We start from the raw sequence: 20,841 nt of genomic DNA on the forward strand, positions 1-20,841 counted from the left end.
GAAGGGTTCCCGGTTTGATTCTGTCAAGGGCACATGCCTGGGTTGCAGGCTAGATCCAGTAGGGGGCGTGCAGGAGGCAGCTGATCAATTATTCTCATCATTGATGTTTCTCTTTCTCCCTTTCCCTTCCTCTGAAATTAGTAAAGAATATATTTTTAAAAATGAGCACAAAGATCTGAACCTCTTGGTTTGCATGATTTTGTGTGTTTTTTCAGGGTCAAGTGAATAGCAAACAATTTTCAGAGGTCACCTGAGGCCGCCTACAGGAAGAGCATGCCACTCCCATTTTGTTAGTCTTTTCTGAGCCCCCTGGCTTTCAATGCCATATGCAGCCTTTTTGGCTGACCTGACGGGGCTTCTCTTAAGTTTTCTCATTGTAGGAACAGCTGAAGGAAGTGGCTTTTTCAGGTTACTTTTTTGTCCTCCAATAAGCGCCTTTGCTGATTTAATCAGTTTTCTTTTGATTTATTGGCTTATAATTCTTTCAGCCACTTTGTCAACTTGATCACTTGTATTAGCTTCCTGCTTTATAGATAGGGAATGTGGAGCGGTGCACACAGCTCTGTCATGGGGAGACCACACCACCTTGTGGACTTGTAGGATATTACCATGGACGTTTTTTAAGCCTAGCTTCCTTTCTCCAGTTACTGGCATATTGAAACTCATATCTTTGACTTGCAGAGCTCTTAACACTGTGTCTGAGTTGGTGTCTATTCAATTATTCACTCATTCATTAAGAAAAAGCTAAATGCCAAGTGTATATGTCAGGGGTACTGATGAGCTAGAGAAGTTTAAAAGCTAATGGGGGAAGACTCCTAAAATATATCATTAGGAGACTCCGGCAACTGCTTAATATGAAAATGCACAAAGTGCACTGGGACCCACGAGGAAAGTGACTCACTTTACTTGGACGATACTGAGACATTTCTCAGGGGAAGTGTTACTTAGTTAACCCGAAATTCAAAGGATGAGTAATAAGTTTATTGGACAAAGGGTACTATTTAGAAGCTGGAACAGCGGGTTTATTCAAAGGCCCTGAGGCATAGGCAGGAAAAAGGTATAGAACGGTGTGAAGTTTGCGGCATAGGATATGTTGGGGTTTGGAGCAGAAAGTAAAGTTGTAGGTTGGCCCTTTCAGGGAATGTAGTATGAGAGGGAAAGAGATGAAGAGAACTGGTACTTTTGATGTACTTGTGGATGCAATGTATCCATATATATTGTTTCATTAAATCAAAGTATTGAAGAACAAACATATTAATATTCCCTTTTTAGAGTTGAATAGCATTTCAGAATTTAGCTTCACCAGGATTCATGACTAGTATGAGAGGATACAGGTTCCAAAACCTTCACTCTTTGCATGGCAACGTATTTCTTACTTTATATGCTAAGCAAGGGGTTTGGACTGTCTCCTATTAAGGACCCCTGGGTTATAGGAGAAGCATGTCATGATCGGACTTACCTGAGTAAACGCTAACTGAGACAGTGTCCAGTTTCTATGAGGTGTAGCACACATGTCCTATCTAAAAGGATGTTCAGTATTATAAAGCAGAATAGAATTAGATGGGATAAGTATTTTGGAGTTTGTAAAACGGTGATTGAGATTTTATTAAATGAATAGGGCTTGAGCCATTTGCATGAGGTAGCGATTTTCAATCTTTTTCATCTCATGGCACACATAAACTAATTACTAAAATTCTGCGGCACACCAAAAAATATGTCATAGTTTTTGCTGTTCCAACAAAAAAAAATAGGTATAATTTTGATTATTCACACCAAATGGTTATTGTTGTGTTGGCTGTTGCCATTCAAAAAAAAATTTTTAATAATACATTTTTAGTAATTTCAGAGAAGAAGAGAAAGGGAGGGAGAGAAAGATAGAAACATCAATGATGGGAGAGAATCATTGATTGGCTGTCTCCTGCATGCCCCCTGCTGAGGATTGAGCCCAAAACCTGGGCATGTGCTCTGACCGGGAATCAAACCATGATCTCCTGGTTCACAGGTCAATGCTCAACCACTGAGGCACGCTAGATGGGCTCATTCTTTTAAAATTTGACAGTCTAGCCCTAGCCTGTTTGTCTCAGTGGATAGAGCGTCTGCCTGCAGACTGAAGGGTTTCGGATTCAATTCCCGTCAAGGGCACATGCATGGGTTGCAGGCTCAATCCCCAGTAGGGGATGTGCAGGAGGCAGCCGATCAATGATTCTCTCTCGTCATTGATTTTTCTCTCTCTCTCCCTCCTCCTTCCTCTCTGAAATCAATAAAAATACATTTTTTAAAAAATTGACGATCTAAGGGAAAGGAGGTCAGGGCCCCTGACTAAGTAGTCAGCTATTGCATGTTCTAAAAAATCTTGTGGCACACCACTTGACAAGCACTGCCCTAAGGTATAATGTGATGCAGGAGGCGGAGAGAGGCAAACATCTTGGGCGGTTGGCAGTTTGGGGAAGGAACAGACAGGACAGCAGCAAGTCAGCAGTGGTGGGTTTGACTTGAGGAGCAGAAGGAAGTGATGTAGGAAAAGACTGAGACGGCATTGTTTGCCTCTTCCCCATTATTCCAAGTCATGCAGACTTGGAATGAGGGACAACAGGGATCATTCATTTGTGATCGCTTCAGAGTCCTTCTGTCCGATTATGGCCGGAAGGTGGATTGAGCATTTTGTGATGGTCTGTTGCTTGTTTCATTTGGCTTTACTCATTTCCTCCCTGTTGATGACAATTTAAAAAAAAAAAAAAAAAAAAAAAAAGGAGCCTTTCTGAGTGCCTTGTCATACACCTGGGCTTTCATGACTTTCATTTTGTCACTGTAGCATGGGATGTATTGGAATCAAATCAGCTGTCCATTATAATTCTTAGCTTGGTCTAAAAATTGTAGGTCTTTTCTAAGTGTCCATTTTTGCTGATCAGAGAGACTTGCAAAGTGCTGCTTTGCCATGTGTGCTTATTTAATCTTTAGGTTTCTCTTCTCTACCTATTACTGGTGCTATAAGACTCAGGCTATTTGGAAATGCTCAGTCAGGGCTATTCCAAGATTTAACTTTTGCCATTTCAACAACCAATGAAGGGACTCTGTGGCTCATCATTTTAAAACATAAGGCAAGTCTCTGAGAAAAATTGAAGTAACCTTAGTGAATTAAACACATGCAACTAATTGCATAGATAGTGATAGAATTGTAGTTTCTTTTTCTGCCATTTGCTCCTGTTTGAGGTTTGATATTGAGACAGTTTTTCTCAAGGTTTTCCAGACTTGATAAGCCCATACATAAATCACCTGAGATATTTGTTTAAGAGGTATTGTGATGGCTCTCCCACCTAGTGATCAGAAACTGGGAAGAGGGGGGGCAGTCACGGGCATTGGGTGGGATGGATAGATCCTAGGAACATGCATTTTTAAGTCTCATCCCAGGTAATTCATATGCACATTGAAGCTTGAGAACCACTGGACAGAATAAAATGTCAGTATGAGTCCTAGATAATGATGGTAATATTAACTAATAATAATTATTATTATTACACCTTTTGTTAGCCAGATTCACTGCCAGTGTTTGCAAGCAAGATCTCATTCATTTTGCTTTTCTTTTGAGTGTAGAAAAGCTTGATGCTGGTGCTGCTGCCAAGTACTGTCCTTAGAACTTCTTTTTCATCTTTTATTTTTTCAAAGAAAACCCAAAACCACCCTGAATAATCATCAGTTCACACATATAAAATTGCTCTAAAGCCCCTCAGGTGACAGCCGCACTGCGGGGAGGGCGTATTTGTGGACCTTGAAGGGAAGTAGGTTGTACCCCATATTGAAATGCTGCCTGCCTGAGGCATAATTGAAAGTGGAAACCAGTGCATGGGCTTAGTACAGTGATTGCTAATAAAGCCAAGATAATTTTCTGGATCGTTAAGACTAGTAAGTAAGACAGAGTTCATGGTGGCATGTCACAGCAAGGACTTTTCAGGACAGAAACCAGGCGTGAGTTCGGTGGGGGCTGAACAGGAGGAGAGGAGGACTTTCCTAGTTGACGGCTATTCCAGAACATCTTTAAAGTAAGAGTGTTTTTATAGTGTTACTTCTAATCCGCTTTGGAAAACTTGAATCTTTAAAAGAGACAAGTCAGTAGTACAGGAATTACAATGATCTTATGGCATAGGAAATGCTCACCGAGTTTAATAAATGTTTGTTGACGGAGAGGTCGTTCTCTGCAACTGCCTACTCAAGCAATTATCGCTCTGCCGAGTTAACGTTTGAATTTTTTTTGGGAAAAAGTAGAGAAACTATCATCCATAGGTAAATAAAATTATAATAAGTGGGAGATATTGAGAGGACCAGTTTCTTATCTTGACTTCCTTCAATCTTTCCCAAGATTTTCTTGATATTGTTGGGGGTGGTGGGCACAATACCACATGTTAGACCGGTAGGGTCAGACTGGACCTGTTGGTACTTGCGTTCTGACTGGGAAATAATTCAGATCCAAGACTCAAGCTATAAGAGAACATTTATTTAGAAAATCACAGAGGTAGAAGAAGTAATTCCTAGAAGAAACGGGCTTAGGAAACAAGTTATAGAGGCAAAGGAAGGCCCTTGGAGCTCAGAAGTGAGGAAGGTCTGGGTGAGGGGGAGGAGGAAGGGAAGGCGTGGGTTCCCATCAGGGAGAGCCTGCTGGATGCTCTGTCCTAAGGGTGAGATTTCAGGGGAGGGTAGGGGAATATCTGTAGAATATTCAGCAGTTTTCCAGGTGTGGCCTTTTAGGGTCTAGGTCTCCACTGATTGATTGCTCACTGCCAGGGCAGGTCATTATTCATTGCAGCTAGTCCTGAGGTCAGCCCTGGCATTGCTTGTCTGGTTTTGCTGCTTTTCTGGGCCTAGAGCTGAAGTAACAACTAAATGAGGCCTAGATGTTATCCCTAGAAAGGAAAGGTCAGGGGACCTAAACCCAATGACGAGTGATATGTTAGGGGAGGAAAGGTCAGCCTGGGGACTAGAACCCACCCTACCATTGTCCTTTACTAGGCACCCAGGGCTTTCCGCCCTGGTGACCTTTTGTACCTGGCCCATCGTCCTTGCTCTGCTCATGTCTGTCTAACTGCCTACCACAATAAGAAGAGTCAACCCTAATTACAAGGTTATAAATGAGTATTTAGGTACCATAATACAGTGGGGCCTTGACTTACGAGTGTCCCGACTAACGAGTTTTTCGAGATACGAGCCATCTCTCGGCCGATTTTTTGCTTTGAGTTGCAAGCTAAAATTCGGGTTACGAGCCAGCTTCAGATACCCCACCGCTAGTTGGCACAGCGAACGTCACAGTGAAACATCAGCCCAGCATCAAGTGTCAGCATCATGTGTCTTTACTCGTTCAAAATTGATTTGACATACAAGTAATTTGAGTTATGAGGTCTGTCACGGAACGAATTAAACTCGTAAGTCAAGGCCCCACTGTATTTGCTGTCATGGTGCTTTATCCACTTTAAACATTGGTTGCCTTTTACCTCATTGGTTTTTATTTTTAGAATATATTTTTATTGATTTCAGAGCAGAAGGGAGAGAGAGAGAGAGAAAGAGAGATAGAAATATCAATGATGAGAGAGAATCATTGACTGGCTGCACGTCCCACACTGGGGATTGAACCCCCTGGCATGTGTCCTGACTGTTAATCGAACTGTGACCTCCTGGTTCATAGGTCGACGATCAACTACTGAGCCAGGCAGGACAGCTATTTTATGATCAGTGCCAGGAAAGTTGGTTTATAAAGCTTTTTTTTTTATTCTTAGTAATTTTGCTTTCAAAATGGATAAATTATGTAATAACTCTAGTGAATGTTTGTTATAGTCTCTATGTCACATTTAATCTAGACCTTGGTGACATTTATTGTACTTTTTAAATGTGATTGAAATCTATAGAATAGTTGTTATTTGCATTTAACGAGCATTGCTCATTAAATCCTTGCAGCTGCTCTCGTAACTTGCTCAGGCCCACAGAGTAAGGACAATCTACCTTAACTTCCTTGTTTTCTAGATTTCATTTCTGTTGACCAACCTTTGGTGATAAGGTGACCATTGTAAGAGCAGATTAAAATAACTTTATAAAATAAATCCTTTTTTCATTTTATTCCAATGTCATTACTTATTTGAAAAAATTTAAACTGTTCCTGCAACTGGCAAAATACAGTTTTACTTGACATAAATCAGTATTAATAATAATGCTGTCATCTTATGTTAAGAATGACAATTTTCCTTCACCCCTCAAACTAGGTAAATGATTTTTCATTATAAAAGCTAATGATTAAAAACTGAGGAGAAAGGGTATAAGTAATGGTTTTTGAAGTACTTTGCATTTTCATTTGAGAAAGCATTTTACTCTTATGGCTTCCTTGGAACAACACTCTATTTGACAATTTTTAAAAATGTTTTCTTAAGGCCTTCAGTAGTTATGAAATTGATTAAGAAGTGGGAGAAACAGTGATCAACTGCTGATTTGCTTGGAGGCAAATAGCAATATGAAAATGATTAGGTGATAGTGATTGGTGTTTTAAATAACTTAGGTATTTAGAAGTATGAATAGAATTGAATGTCCTTGGAGAACTTTTGAAATCTATTTACAAAGGAAAAAAAAAAGGACTTGGCAGAGATTGCCTGAGACCCCTTTGCAATACTTCTGTGTGATTCGCTGGGATCTGAGAGAAGTATATGTATGTAATTGAAAAAGAAAAAGAAAAACACTAAAGAAATAGGGTGTGCTTTGCCCTTCCTTTCCACTCCTTCCACCTGCTAGAATGTGGATATGGTGGTGAGATTTGGAGCTGCCACCTTAGCGTATGAGATAGATGGAAGCCACGGGTTGGGAATGAGGGAGCCACACAATGGAAAGGGCCTGGGTCTCTATACCAGGATGCCACCCTATCCTCCTTGGGCTGGCGGTGCTCAGGCTGTTCTGTGGGAGAGAGAAATGAACTTCCTTCTTGGTTAAGCCATTGCTGTGCTTAACTTTTTGTTTTAATAGTAGCAGAGCCTGTTAATAAACTTGACTCTATAAAATAACTTAACACATGGCAACAAGCCCAGCAAACAAAGTCGAAGCATAAGCCACTCACTGGGGGAAATGGCACTCCTGTTTTCAAAAGGTTGATGTTACCAGGTATTAATAAATGTTTCCAGATAAGAAAAAATTACACACCTTAGTAGGAAATCGGCTAGAAGTTACAAACTGATTTCACAGGAAAATAAATAGCTATGGCTCACAAAATAAGAAAAAAGGGTGCTTTTATAACAATAAGAAAAAGAAATGAAAAGTAAAATTACACTAAGATATTGTTATTGAACAGAAAGAGTTTGTCCACCCAGCACTAGCAGAGCCAAACACTGAATACCGAGGATTGCAGTGGGGGAAATATTGGCTCTTTCATGGTGAATGGCACCACCCAGGAGAACGGGAAGCTAATACTCAAAAGCCCTAACGCCCCGATAGCGTGTAGGTTACAGATTATGAGGCCAAAATTACAAACCACCGTTGGTTTGGGGCTTGGTTCGGTATCGGAGCTGATTGGTTGGAGGTGAGGTGAGGATAATAAAGCATTTCTTCAGGTCTTGAGGACAGCTCTGAGGTCTTTCCAGTATCCCTCTGTCTGGTCTCATGGGATTGTTCCGCCTTAGGGCTCAGGAGCTGAAACATAACTTAGGGCAAGACGTTATCTTTAGCCCGCCAGAGGTCCAGGGTGCGTGGCCATTAGTCAGGTCCCGGACCAGATCATTAGTCAGATCCGGCTACTGTCTTCTCCTGCCTCAGGGATTATCTGGGGGGAAGGGAGGCCAGGTCTCTGAGGGGTATATCCAGGGTGGGACAAAAGTAGGTTTACAGTAGTGAGTCCTCGAAACAGAGCTGATTCTTGTATTATTATTTATGAATTATTGTATTACTTTCCATATGAACAACTGTAAACCTACTTTATCCCACTCTGTATGTGTATGTAGTGAGAGATGATGTCCAGAGCTAGGATTTAAAGCTCAATCCAATCAAAGTTATAAGGACCCTTGGTTTCAATATCGTTTTCATCAAGCAGATTGGCAAAACCCCAAACGTTTGATTAAAAGCCTCTGTGGGAGGAAGCCCTGTGGCTCGCCCCTCACCTGCTGTGCTTCAGCCGCACCACACTGGCCTCCCTGCTGGGCAGCGTGAGCTGGTGGCCTCTGCCCTTCCACTTGAGATCCTCCTGCCCTGGGCCTGGAATGCTGGTTCCTTGGGATCCATCCACTTGGCCAATGCATCTCCTTTGCTCAAATGCTCTTCTCAGAGAGATTGTTCTGACCACCCAGCTAAAACTATAATACTCCACCCCCCTTTTCCTGACCCTGTGCTATTTTTCCCTCTAGAGCACTGACTTATAATATTTTCAGTTTATTATTTTTTACTAGAGGCCCGGTGCACAAAAATTTGTGCACTCGGGGGGGGGGGGGTCCCTCAGCCTGGCCTGTGCCCTCTAGCAGTCTGGGACCCCTCGGGAGATAACGACCTGCTGGCTTAGGCCTGCTCCATGGTGGCAGAGGGCAGGCCCAATCCCTAGGTGCAGCCCCTGGTCGGGCTCAGAGCAGGGCTGATTGGGGAGTTGGGGCGCCGCCCCCCGTCACACTCAAGGCAGGGTCGATGGGGAGGTTGTGGAGCAACCCCCTGTCACACACAGAGCAGGGCCCATCAGGGGGGTTGGGGCTCTGTACCCTGTCACGCACAGAGCAGGGCCCATCAGGGGGTTGGGGTGCTGCCCTCTATCACCCACAGAGCAGGGCGGATCAGGGGGTTGGGGCGCTGCCACTCTCACACTCAGGGCAGGGCTGAGGGGGAGGTTATGGCTCTACCCCGTCACACACAGAGCAGGGCCCGTGGGGGGGGGGGAGCTCCCCCCTATCAGGAACAGAGCAGGGTGGATAGGGAGGTTGTGGCCCCGCCCCCTGTCACACACAGAGCTGCAGGGCGATCAGGGGGTTTGGGTGCTGCCCCCTGTCATGCTGATTCCAGTGCCGGGAGGCCTCATGGCTCCGCTGATCCCGGTTCTGGGAGGCATATTACCCTTTTACTATATAGGATAGAGGCCTGGTGCACGGGTGGGGCCGGCTGGTTTGCCCTGAAGGGTGTCCTGGATCAGGGTGGGGGTCCCCACTGGGGTGCCTGGCCAGTCTGGGTGAGGGGCTGAGGGCTGTTTTCAGGCTGGGGGTGACTGAACTCCCAAACGCTCCTTTTTTCCTTTTTTTTTTTTTTTTTTTTTAATTCTGGGCCAGCTTTAGCTTGAGGCTTGGCTCCAGCTCTTAGGCCTCCGGCTGAAAGTAGGTTTCTGGCCTTTGCTTACAATGTTGCCAATCTGCTGGCTGAAGTTGGGCGTATTTGTTACAGAGTTTCTTAAACTGCCAGCTCAGAGGTAGCGGCAGGCGGGGAACGTTGGTTTCCTCCGTCACTGAGGCAACCAAGCCTCATGTTAGTTTCAAGCTGCCTGGCTGCCGGCCGCCATCTTGGCTGACAGTTAATTTGCATATCTCGCTGATTAGCCAATGAAAAGGGTATCGGTCGTACGCCAATTACCATGTTTCTCTTTTATTAGATAGGATTATTAACTAGAGGCCTGATGCACGAAATGTGTGCAAGAGTAGGCCTTCCTTCCTCTGGCTGCCAGCACCAGCTTCCCTCTGGCACCCGGGACCCGGGCTTCCCTCGCAGCCCAGGCTTTGTCTGGAAGGGCATCCAGAAGGATGTCCGGTCTAATTAGCATATTACACTTTTATTATTATAGATTATCTGTATTGTCCCATCAGAATATAAGTTCCATGTGGACAGGGATCTTTTTTGTTGTTGTTCTCTGAAGTATTCTAAACAACTTGTATAGCCCTCATCATGAAATTGTTAAACATTTGTTAAATAAATGTAACACAGAATAGGAAAGATAGTCACTAACCTCTCTATATAAAAGGCTAATATGCAAATTGTCCCCACTGGAGTTTGGGAGACCGGAGTCCCATCACTCGCTATGACGTACGCTGACCACCAGGGGGCAGCGCGGAATGAAGGAATGCCCTGGCCGGCAGCTGGAAGGCCCCAAGCCCTGATCACCATCCAGGCCTAGGGACCCTACCTGTGCACGAATTTCGTGCACTGGACCTCTAGTATTAATAATAACTATGTATGGTGCCAAGTGGGTACTAGAAATATCAGGGGAAATACTTTGTAAAGTGTATGATTATCTAACCACTATGCTGTATACTTTAAACCCAAACAAAATAATATTGAGTGTAAACTGTAATTGAAAGGTAAAATTTAAAAAATAAAAAAAAGAAAGTCATCTGTTGTCAGCTCTCCTCCAGAGATAATAAATGTATGTTCTTTTAAACTGCTAAAAAAATGTAACAAGCTGCCCCAGCAGGTTTGGCTCAGTGGATAGAGCACTGGCCTGCGGACTGAAGGGTCCCGGCTTCGATTCCTGTCAAAGGCACATGCCTGCGTTGTGGGCTCAATCCCCAGTAGGGGGTGTGCACGAGGCAACCGATCAATGATTCTCTTTCATCATTGATGTTTCTATCTCTCTCTCCCTTCCTCTCTGAAATCAATAAAAATGTATTTTATTTTATTAGTTTTTTAAATTAATTTATTTTTTTATTGATTAAGGTATTACATATATGTCCTTATCCCCCAACTGCCCTCATACCCACCTCATACCCTGGACCTCTAGTAACTATTATAATAACTGTTTACGTCTTTATATTTTGTGTTTTATGAAGCAACGGAAAGCATTTTTGGTTTAAAAAATTAAACTACAAAAATAAAACTGGTAATGGTGTCTGTATCCCTTGGTTAGGCTTATATGCATGCATACAAGTCCTTTGGTTGATCTGCCCCCCTTACCCCCACCCTCCCCTACCTTCCCTCTGAGGTTTGATGGTCTGATCGATGTTTCTCTGCTCTAGATCTGTTTTTGTTCATCAGTTTATGTTGTTCATTATATTCCACAAATGAGTGAGATCGTGTGAAATGTAACAAGCTATAATAGTAAGGCTGTGGTGAAGCAAGTAGGCAAATAAATTGTTAACCACCTATGGAGAACACGATAACAAGATTTATCACAATGACAGTGTATGTGTACCCTTTGGCCCAACAGTTGCACTTCTAGTTACTGGTTACAGTTACTACTATATGTACAAAATTACTCATTGTGGTTTTTATTTTTTGAAAATAATTGCATGCTGTTAAAAACAACCGAAACGACTGAGTAAGGGGTTGCTTATGTCAAGTATGGTGTGTTCACAAGACAACGATCTGATGCAAAGATCCCTAAGGTTTAGCACAAAGGAAAGAACACTATACTATCTTTTCTGTAAAAAGGAAATAAAAGATGGTGGAGGGAATACGAATAGATGTCCATTTTTATGTGCATATGCATAAAGAAGTTCTGAAAGAAATCCAAGAAGTGTGGTGGAGAAATGGGGGAGCTTGGCAGCCAGGAAAAGGGTTGGGAAGACCAAGTTTTACTGTTTACATCTTTATATTTTTTGTTTTATGAAGCAACGGAAAGCATTTTCAGTTTAAAAAATTAAACTAAAAGAATAAAACTGGTAATGGTCAGTGCTATGCATCCAAGGAACATTTAAACTATTTAAATATATGGACAAATATCCTTAGCTTATTTGGGGAATAGAAAATAAATGATTCCTGTTTTTGAATAATGGTATTTTCATGGACATGTTTTATACTATTTCATTGTCCCTTATGATTCTGAAAGTACTATGGGTACTACACTTTGTGCTGTGTTTGTTTTGATTTTGTTGTTGTTATGGATAATCATCTGATTCTATTCTCTTTTCTTTTCAGTCCTGATGATATTGGGACCTGCTGGTATATCCTTCTCTCTGGTTCCGTGTTCATTAAGGAATCCATGTTTCTTCCAAGAAGCAGGTATCGTATAGACAATCGCTAATAGGTTATCCATGGAGCGTGAAATCCTCTGGCAGGATTGAGTTCTTTTGTAGAATTCTTTTCTCTCCCTGTTTCCTCCTGAAACAAAGCAAGTCAGTGCCTTGGGGTGTTAAATGCATAAATCTTTAAGAAAGGACTGTTTCATGTTGTAAACACTGTTTCCAATCTCTTTAACAAAGGGCAGGAACAAAAGACATGCTGGTGACATGTCCATTTGTTACATGAACATGTCAGGCTAATTTAGGACATGTGTGTTCATAGAGAATAAAATCTGCCTCTATAACAGGCAGCCTCATAAGCATCCAAAGAGAGGAAAAGAAAGTTCATTGAGACCACATGGGACTAGAAATGGAAAGCCAGGAACTGTGGCTGACTTTTCTGCCTCTCAGGACCATATGGTCTCTCAATTTTGCATCTGTCTGTGGACTAGCTTCCCGCTCTCTAAGGCTATTAATGTCTTTCTCCCTGTGACTTTGGCTTGTATGTGCCAACTGTTGATTGATGACCTTATGTCCCCACTGTTTACACCATTTGACTGTAGCGCCTGTGTCTTTTCTTTGGATTCTTCAGGTTACAGTCTGATTGGCTTGGCATGGGGCCGATATGTTCTAGTTCCAATCAGCTATGGCCAAAGAGAGTTAGGACTCATCTGTTATAAATATGGCAGTGTATTTCCAGGTTTCCTGAATGAGGGTATCCGCTAATAAGTTTCAGTAGTTGTGTTTTCCAATTGTGTATTTTTCAGAAATACGTATTTTCATTTTGACTCAAGATTTTAAAAAAATTTTAACTGCTTAAATATCTTTCTTTCCAATTATTATTTTATTTAAATGACTAAATTTATTAAAGACTAGTGCTCTCCCTTCTTACCTTTTATCACCTAACCCAATATTAAAATATGTTCTCGGCAAATGATTCTGAGTGGATCAAGGACATGTTAAGAATTTATTTTAAAAACGTAAACAGATTTTTATAAAAGAGTTAGTGAGATGGGGAGAGGTAATGGTCCTGGATGTGGTAAGAGAAGGCGCTGAGATGGGTGCTTGGCGGCCAGTATGGTCGTGAGCGAGTGCCAGAGCCACACCGCGTCTCATGGAAAACAATGTCTGGTGCAGTCCGATGCCTGTTCGCCCTCCCACTTCTCGGAGCTCACACTGGCAGGCATTATTCCCTTTGGAGCATGGCCCTCGGAGAGAGGGAAGCTCCATCGGCTTGTTTGTTGTTTTTATAGTAGCAATAGTTGTCGTAATAGTATTTGCGTTGGTGGTGGCAGGAGTAGTAATAGAAGTAACGATAGTTGTAGTAATAAAATGATGAAGGAAAAATAGCTTAGTGTTTGGGAGTGCTTTCTGTTTGCCAGCACCATTTTAAATGTTTTATGTGTTTAATCGTTTAATTTCACAACTATCCTTTGAGGTAAATACCATTTTTACCTGCATTTTATGACTGAAGAAACTTGGGCAGTGTAGAATTCCTAGAATTCTGCCTGGGAAGCTTGCAGTGACCGGCTGAAACAGTTCCTGTAATTCTAGAATTCTCGTTCCCAGAGGAATGGAGAATTGAATAGCAATACTTTTCTACTCCTTCAAACACAGGACCTGCTGTTTGGTTCCTAACTTGGAGGAAGGTGTAGGAAAAGAATATTTAAGGATTGGCGTATTTTAAAAATTAATGTAAAATGTAATAATATTTATGTAAATATAAATTATCACAGATAAAGAAAAGGAAAAGCGTCACTTCAAATCTCTCATCCAAGATAATCAGCCTTTAATATTTCAGTGTTTTTCCATCTTGTCTTGCACATACATGTTGCACATGCTAAGAACATACCTTATAAATAATTTCATGTCTTGTTTATTTTAATTAATATGTATATGCATTGCCTCATAACATTAAAAACTCTTTGCAAAGACTTACTCTTTATGCATCTTAATATCTATTTAAGGTTCAGTTATTTGAACTTTGCACAAGTTAGTTAAGGGTAAATGACGCTCTAATGAATGTGATTTGAAATTGATGCACCTTAAAGAGAACAGAGCTTAGTGGCTCCTCATCATCTTGTTGCAAGGTCTGTTGTACAAACTCAGTCTGCGGCCCCAGTGCTAGCGCCCTGGAGGAGCCTGAGGTGGTCTTCCTGGACTCCCAGCCGTCCTCAGCCCGTCAAGCAACAGCTTGTTCTATCTTGTGGAATGGGAACCTCATGTTCAGAAAGCTGGTGTTCTAGAGGAAAGAGGACTTGCAGTTCAGACCTATTTCATGAACACATGTTTTGGACTCTATGTCTAATTATTTTAAAAGATGACATAAGTTACTCTTTCCCTGGCTGCATGTCAACTGCTTGCAAGTCAGTACTTTAATGGGACGAGGGAAGGAATGGTGTTTCAGACTGAGTGACATAGCTAGGACTATATATAGGTTATTCCTTCATGTTGCACCTGGTGACATTTGCTCTTTCCAAGTTGTTTGTTTCCTTTGGAGATGTTGCCTTAGGAGTAGTGCGGAGATTGTTTTAATGTGAAAGAGTCTCTACGTGGTACTGTGCTAAAAGTTGACATTAGTGAGTCATATATATGTCTCTCTCCAGAAAATATTGAGGTTTGATTAAAAGAATAATATGGCTTAGGTGTTAGTAATAGTCTGCTGGTTTTATAAAATGACGAATTCACAGATGATTCTCCACATTTACCATGATTGTATGTTAGCCTAGAAATCGGTTATCAGTATATATGATAAGTAATTTGATCATTCTCTTGAAAATTTTGACTCATTTTGACAGGTAACTTACCCTGACTAGTTAGTTGTAAATCAAAGTACTTTGAAGTTTCATATTTTTTCACTAATTCTCATGAAATTGCTTTGAGACCGGTATTGTCACTTGAGAAGGGAGTTACACATGGCAGAAAATCCGTCATTTGGCTTCCAGACTCCATTAGCTGTATGGATTCCTCAATTGCCATCTAAGTCAGCCTTTTATGTTTTTATTATTTAAAAATTTATTCATTTTCTTTTTAAACAGAGAAAAGTTGTTTTGGTTGGTTATTTTTACTTTGGTTGTTCAAACATGAATATTATTCCTTGATGAGGTTTATAACATTTATGGAGCTTCTGACTTCCATTGACAGCTTCCTTACTCCTCCTCACTCTAAGCCAGCGGTTCTCAACCTGTGGGTCGCGACCCCTTTGGCGATCGAACGACACTTTCACAGGGGTCGCCTAAGACCATCCTGCATATCAGATATTTACATTACGATTCATAACAGTAGCAACATTACAGTTATGAAGTAGCAACGAAAATAATGTTATGGTTGGGTCACAACATGAAGAACTGTATTTAAAGGGCCAGAAGGTTGAGAACCACTGCTCTCTAAGCAATTCCAGTGATACAATGTTGTTTTTGTGATTTTTCTTGTAAATCTGTTAGATTTATCAAGTTTTGAAACATTGGTATTTGTACAAGTGGCTATAATATGGTGTTACATATTATGTCGCCCTGAGAGAGAGCTAATCTCTTGGTTTGGAATATAATTTTTATTCTTGCGGCAATTTACGATTTATAATTCTAATTTTCTTAAAGTCTTATTTAAAAGTTAACTCAGTTTCTTTGTATGATCACAAAGATAGTGGGCAAAGGTAATTTAGGAATGCAGCAAAGGTTCTGATTCTCATTTAGGAACATGCCAGAAGGGACATTGGCCAGAGATGACTATCCCAATGGTGTGAACTCTGTGTTTTTCCTGTAGGCAAAGCAGTGTGGCCACTAAGTTGTGCAGGTTTGTGCTGCACAATTCTATGACATGCTATTGGCATCCATAGTCGTAGTAGGTTGACATATATAAACAGTGACAGGCAGAAAGTAGTGAAGTATCTTGAAAAGGTAGTTTTTTCAAAGGCATCATTTGCAATAGCAGTGGGCCTGGAAGGCAGTAGAATGCAAATAATCTTATATAAAGTCGCAGGTTTGGAAATGGTTTTCTTAATGTATTTTTGGTTTGTTCTGCATAAGGGCAGGAAAATATTAATAATGTTTATTGCCCTACTGCGGTCTAAATCAGTGTATTTAAGGCACTGCAATAAAAATGGTTATATACTTTAAAATTTCTCACTTCTCAAACTGCCTGACTCTTTAAATGTTGAAGCCTATTTTATAGTAAAGTCACAATATTAAATAACTTGGACTAATGTTACTTTTTGTCTGCTGTCTTCTTTGAAAGGTTGAGAATTCTAGTTTAGATATTAAAGATGGCTTCAGGCTTAGACTGTGTGTCTAAACTTTCAGCTTGGTGTTTGGATTATTTGTTAGAGAAGGGAATAGTTTACCTTGGCTGTATATTAACTCATAGCGTTAGGATCTTTTTCTACTAATATAGAAATCATTTTTACATCTATTTGCAAAAACAAAAAACAAAAAACAAAACACTAGCTATTAATGACAGGAAGTGCCTTGGCTGATCTGGCTCAGTGATTAGAGCGTCATCCCTGGACCGAAGGGTCGCGGGTTCGATTCCTGGTCAAGAGCACGTAGGTGCAAGTTCCCTAGCCCTGGTAGGGGTGCGTGTGGGAGGCAACCAATTGATGTGTCTCTCTCAGGTGGATGTTTCTCTCTCTCTCTTCCCCTCCTCCCTCCCTCCCACCCTCTCTTTAGAAATCAGTGGGGAAAAATATCCTTGGGTGAGGATTAAAATTAAAATAATAAAATGCATAAAGACACGAAGCGTTGTTATACAGATACTTCTTTGAATATATGTTGGTCACAATCCTGGAAAATTGTCACTCATTAAAACGTGGAGCCTGGCTTTCTCAATCGAGTCAATTTCACCATAAAGCAGGGGTGGGCAAATTTTTTGACTCGAGGGCCACAATGGGTTCTTAAACTGTACCGGAGGGCCGGAACTAAAGCATGGATGGAGTGTTTGTGTGAACTAATATAAATTCAAAGTAAACATCATTACATAAAAGGGTATGGTCTCTCTTTTTTTTTTTTTTAGTTTTATTCATTTCAAATGGGCTGGATCCGGCCCGCGGGCCGTAGTTTGCCCATGGCTGCCATAGAGGCTGCCCAGAAGGGGCCTTTTAATAGAAATTGCCTTGCACACCACATTTAATCATAAACAATATTTTTATTGCTCTGACAGTAAAAAACTGTCTGTGTGTTTCACAAATACAGCAATTGGTAAACAAGCTCTTCACTTCTTATCCATGTGGGGCCAGGTTAGGGGCAGTAAGGTTTAAGGGAAAGGAATTGGAAGATACCAAGAGAAGGGTTGTAATTAAGCCTGGGAGCCAGAGGGATTAGGGACAAACACCTCTGGAGAGGTCTGGGGCCCCCAGTGCATGACATGAGGGTCCAGCTGCCAGGTTATGTCAAGGGCAGACTGTACAAAAGTCGTGAGAAATGATGCCTCTATCTGGCCAGCAGTGTCTGTTGAAACTGCTGAAATGCCACCAGAAGTTAGGATTGGTTCATGGGTCCCTTTAATGTTTATGGATTCTTCTGTCTCATTCTAAAATAGATTGGGTAGAGTTCAAATTTTGAGGCACATATCCATGTTATTTGAAACATTGATTGAAACTTGTATTAAGTCCTCCTTACTGTTGGTATCTGCAGTACGTTTTGGAGTATACAAAGGAAGCAAGATGGTCTACTCCGTGCTGTCATGTAGCTTAATTTCTGGTTGCGGAGAGGAGGCAGTTTTATGTTAAACTTAAAAAATTTGCCCAGGTTTCATTAAATGATACAGTATAAATTGATATAGCGAAGACTAAGGCTGCAAAACCCCTTCAAAGATAGGGGTATTTTAATGTAAGTGGGTGGTAATTAAGGGTGGCTTCAACTTAAAGAAGTGAATTTTAAGGGGGTTTTATGATTTAGATTGCTGGGCAGTGGTTGGAGGTGAAATCTGGGTGTAGTCAAGAGCATGAGTAATGGCACAGAGATAGGGTTGAGAGCCGGAGTGAAGGCACAAGAACAGGATCGAGTTATATAGAATAGAAATGCATTTTAGGGCATAAAATAGTTGGGAAGGCGTTGGTGACTTTGGCATTAATGAGAAGTCTAGTTTACAAAGCTGCATAACTTGGCCAACTGTTGGTGAATTAAGTCTCAGGTAACATTGGCAGGAGGTTGAGAGAAATGCGCACATAATTTATTTGTACTATGTTGACAGCGTCCATTTGCAATTAGTGCTTCTCTTTCATTGAGACCAAATATATCCACAATTTAAAAATTAAAATTTTGCTATGGTCCTCTCCAAGATCACATTTTAAATTAGAGCTGGCAGCTTTCATGAAGATAAGTGGGAAAACAAGACATTTAACTAATCAGTTCTGAGAGGCTGAAATACTATTCTCATTATGATTCACATGACAAACAATGAGCTACTTGAGTTTAAAAAGCACAGGCCTACTTTATGCTTGCCAGTGCTACATGATAAGTTAATTGATTGCGCTGAGAACTTGGGTGTTTTTTATAGTAATGAAAAAGGGAGAAACAATGAGCCAATAATTCTGTATGCAGTAGAGACTGAAGACACATTACCTAGTATTTCTTATTTTATGTGAAGAGCTATATAGGATTAGAAAAATCATACTCTTAGAGTATAAATTTGTTATGACATGTGACACCTTTTTTGGAGAAGGGAGTGTGGCATTTAAAAAATAACTCACTAGTGAATTAAGTGATGGAAAGGCGGGTGTAACTTTACTGGACCTTAAATTTATCTAAAAGGTATGAAGAAAAATAAGATCAGAGTTCTGAAAATGGTATATTAGAGGTAAGATAGACCTTCAGGTGTTGCCAAAATCATAGCAATGGGAGCACAGATTAAGCATGGAAGGGAAAGAGTGGTTATTAAAGAAGGAATGGTAAAAATAATAAAATAAAAACACACAAAAGAAAAAGGATAAATCATCTTAAACTGTCCACATTGAGTTTTACAAATGAAGTATTTGTTTTACATACCTTTTCTCCTGCCATGGGAAGAAACAGGATTAAATGAGATGATGCATAAGTTAAGAAGTTTTCTTTATAGCCAGCATTATTAAAAGCTGTTTATTTCTTTAAATGAAAAAATGTGTCCCTTCCCTTCCAAGAGAAAACATAAGACCTTGTTAAATTTGTATTTGAAATGACCTAAAGTTAGTGGATGATGGCAGAATTAGTAAGCACTGACAAGCTGTATAAGAACTCACTACCTCAGGCATTGTCCTATACTACCCATTATTTTGTAGAAACAGTTGTTTGGGGGCCTGTATATAGTTGGCCAGCTAATGATAATAGTCAGTAAATAGAAATGTTACTTCTATTTTAACTTAAAAATGTTCAACTTTATTTATACATACGAACATATATGAATAACAATATAGTTGAATTGAAATATATACACACACACGTATATAAATAAATATGTATGTGTGTGTTGTGTGTGTCTTCTACAGTTATTTCCCCACACCTACTCTAGCAGCAGCTTTTTTTTTTTTTTTTTTTTTTGGTGCCCTGACCGGGAATTGAACCCGGGACCCTGCAGTCCACAGGCCGACGCTCTATCCGCGGAGCCACACCAGCCAGGACCAGCAGCAGTTTTAAAAAAACCCTGACATATCAGTATCAAGAGTGCCGAAGTATTCTACTTCATAGGTTAAGTAATTACTAAGAGATTGTTATCAAGAATGAATGGTAATTGTATTGTCCTTTTAAAATATTAATGTGTAAAACCTAATCACCACAAGAAATAGTATCCTAAAAAACTTCTTATCTTAAGAGAATTGTTTACCAAAAGGATTATCAAAAGTGATGAGTAAAATGACTAGAGTTAATTTCTAGAATTAAACATTACTTTAGGCTATTAGTTATGTCTTTTCAAGAGAGTCATCAACTTGATGCCTAATTAATATTAATGGGCCCTTATATCCCGACCTGCCTTCTGAATTGCTCACCTGCAATTCTTTATATGCGTGTCCTTGTCTTACTCATTCATCCTACAAATATTAAGTGCCTTCTATGTGCTTGCCTAGAATATCCTGCTGCTTGTGTGTCATCAGAGCCAAGAGATAAAAGTGCAGATTTGAGAAGGAAGAGGGGTCATTTGTCTGGTGCTGCAGGGATATGCAATAAGGTGAAAATAGAGACATCACTTTGGTTGAGGAGACAGTGGGAAGATAAGGAACTGGCCAAAGAGAAATTTCATCAAAATGAGGACTTTTATTGTGAAGAGAAGCAGGGAAACGGGTGGTGGCTGGGAGCTGTGAAGTCAAGAGGGATTTGTTTCTTTACAATGAGAAGATGCTAGTGCGAATTTGTATGTTGACGGAGAGCAGATTTAAGAAGAGTAAGTAGATATGATAGGAGAGAGCGGAGGTCATTGCAGGTGTGGATGAAACCCACAAGGTGGAGAGCTGTTAGCTTTGGAAAGAGTGAAAGAGCATCACCCTTTTCACACAGGTTTAGGATAAAAGGCGTAGGTCCGTATATTTGGGAGTTCAGTGGTGGGTATTGAGGACTTTGAAAGAGAGAGAGAAGTTGTGAAACAAAGGTAATGCCGAGTGCCCACTTGATATTTGTGGTCATAGATTTATTTATTTTTTCTTCTTTTTTCCTATCAAATTTCAGCTGTTTAGGGGCAAGCATGGAGAAGGTGGGTGGTTGGGTGTTGCTGGAGTTTGTACTTTGCCTGTTGCAAACACTAAAGGGAGAGAAGGGGGTAGGGTTAAGGGTGTATGTGGAACACCTATATCTCTATGTGAATTTGCTCCAGGTCCCTTGCACTCTAGATACATATCTGGGATGCAACAAACGCCTGCAATTCTGCGTGACCACCTGCTGTTCCTATCTCTAATGACTTAAATAACCTGCTTGTCACTTACTGTAGAAATATCTGTGAGTCTCAGTTCTGACCTCACTTTTGTCCC

The 20,841-nt window shown here is 40.7% G+C and overlaps 1 protein-coding gene across 10 annotated transcripts in view; it reads left to right on the forward strand.

Annotated features, from left to right (window-relative positions):
* The window catches only part of RAPGEF2 (Rap guanine nucleotide exchange factor 2), a 241,573-nt gene that overhangs the window by 87,031 nt on the left and 133,701 nt on the right, over positions 1–20,841 (forward strand). For 8 of the 10 annotated variants that reach the window (XM_059697740.1, XM_059697742.1, XM_059697744.1 and 5 more), the window contains exon 4: positions 11,833–11,916. The exons of 1 other annotated variant lie outside the window; for it this stretch is intronic. In XM_059697740.1, coding sequence (XP_059553723.1) covers positions 11,833–11,916 — 84 coding nt within the window. Of the gene's footprint in view, positions 1–11,711; positions 11,717–11,832; positions 11,917–20,841 lie in introns of those variants that run through there. One more of the 10 variants, XM_059697748.1, reaches the window with a different exon arrangement.

This window comes from Myotis daubentonii, chromosome 5 (genome assembly GCF_963259705.1).
Source record: "Myotis daubentonii chromosome 5, mMyoDau2.1, whole genome shotgun sequence".
NCBI lineage: Eukaryota > Metazoa > Chordata > Mammalia > Chiroptera > Vespertilionidae > Myotis > Myotis daubentonii.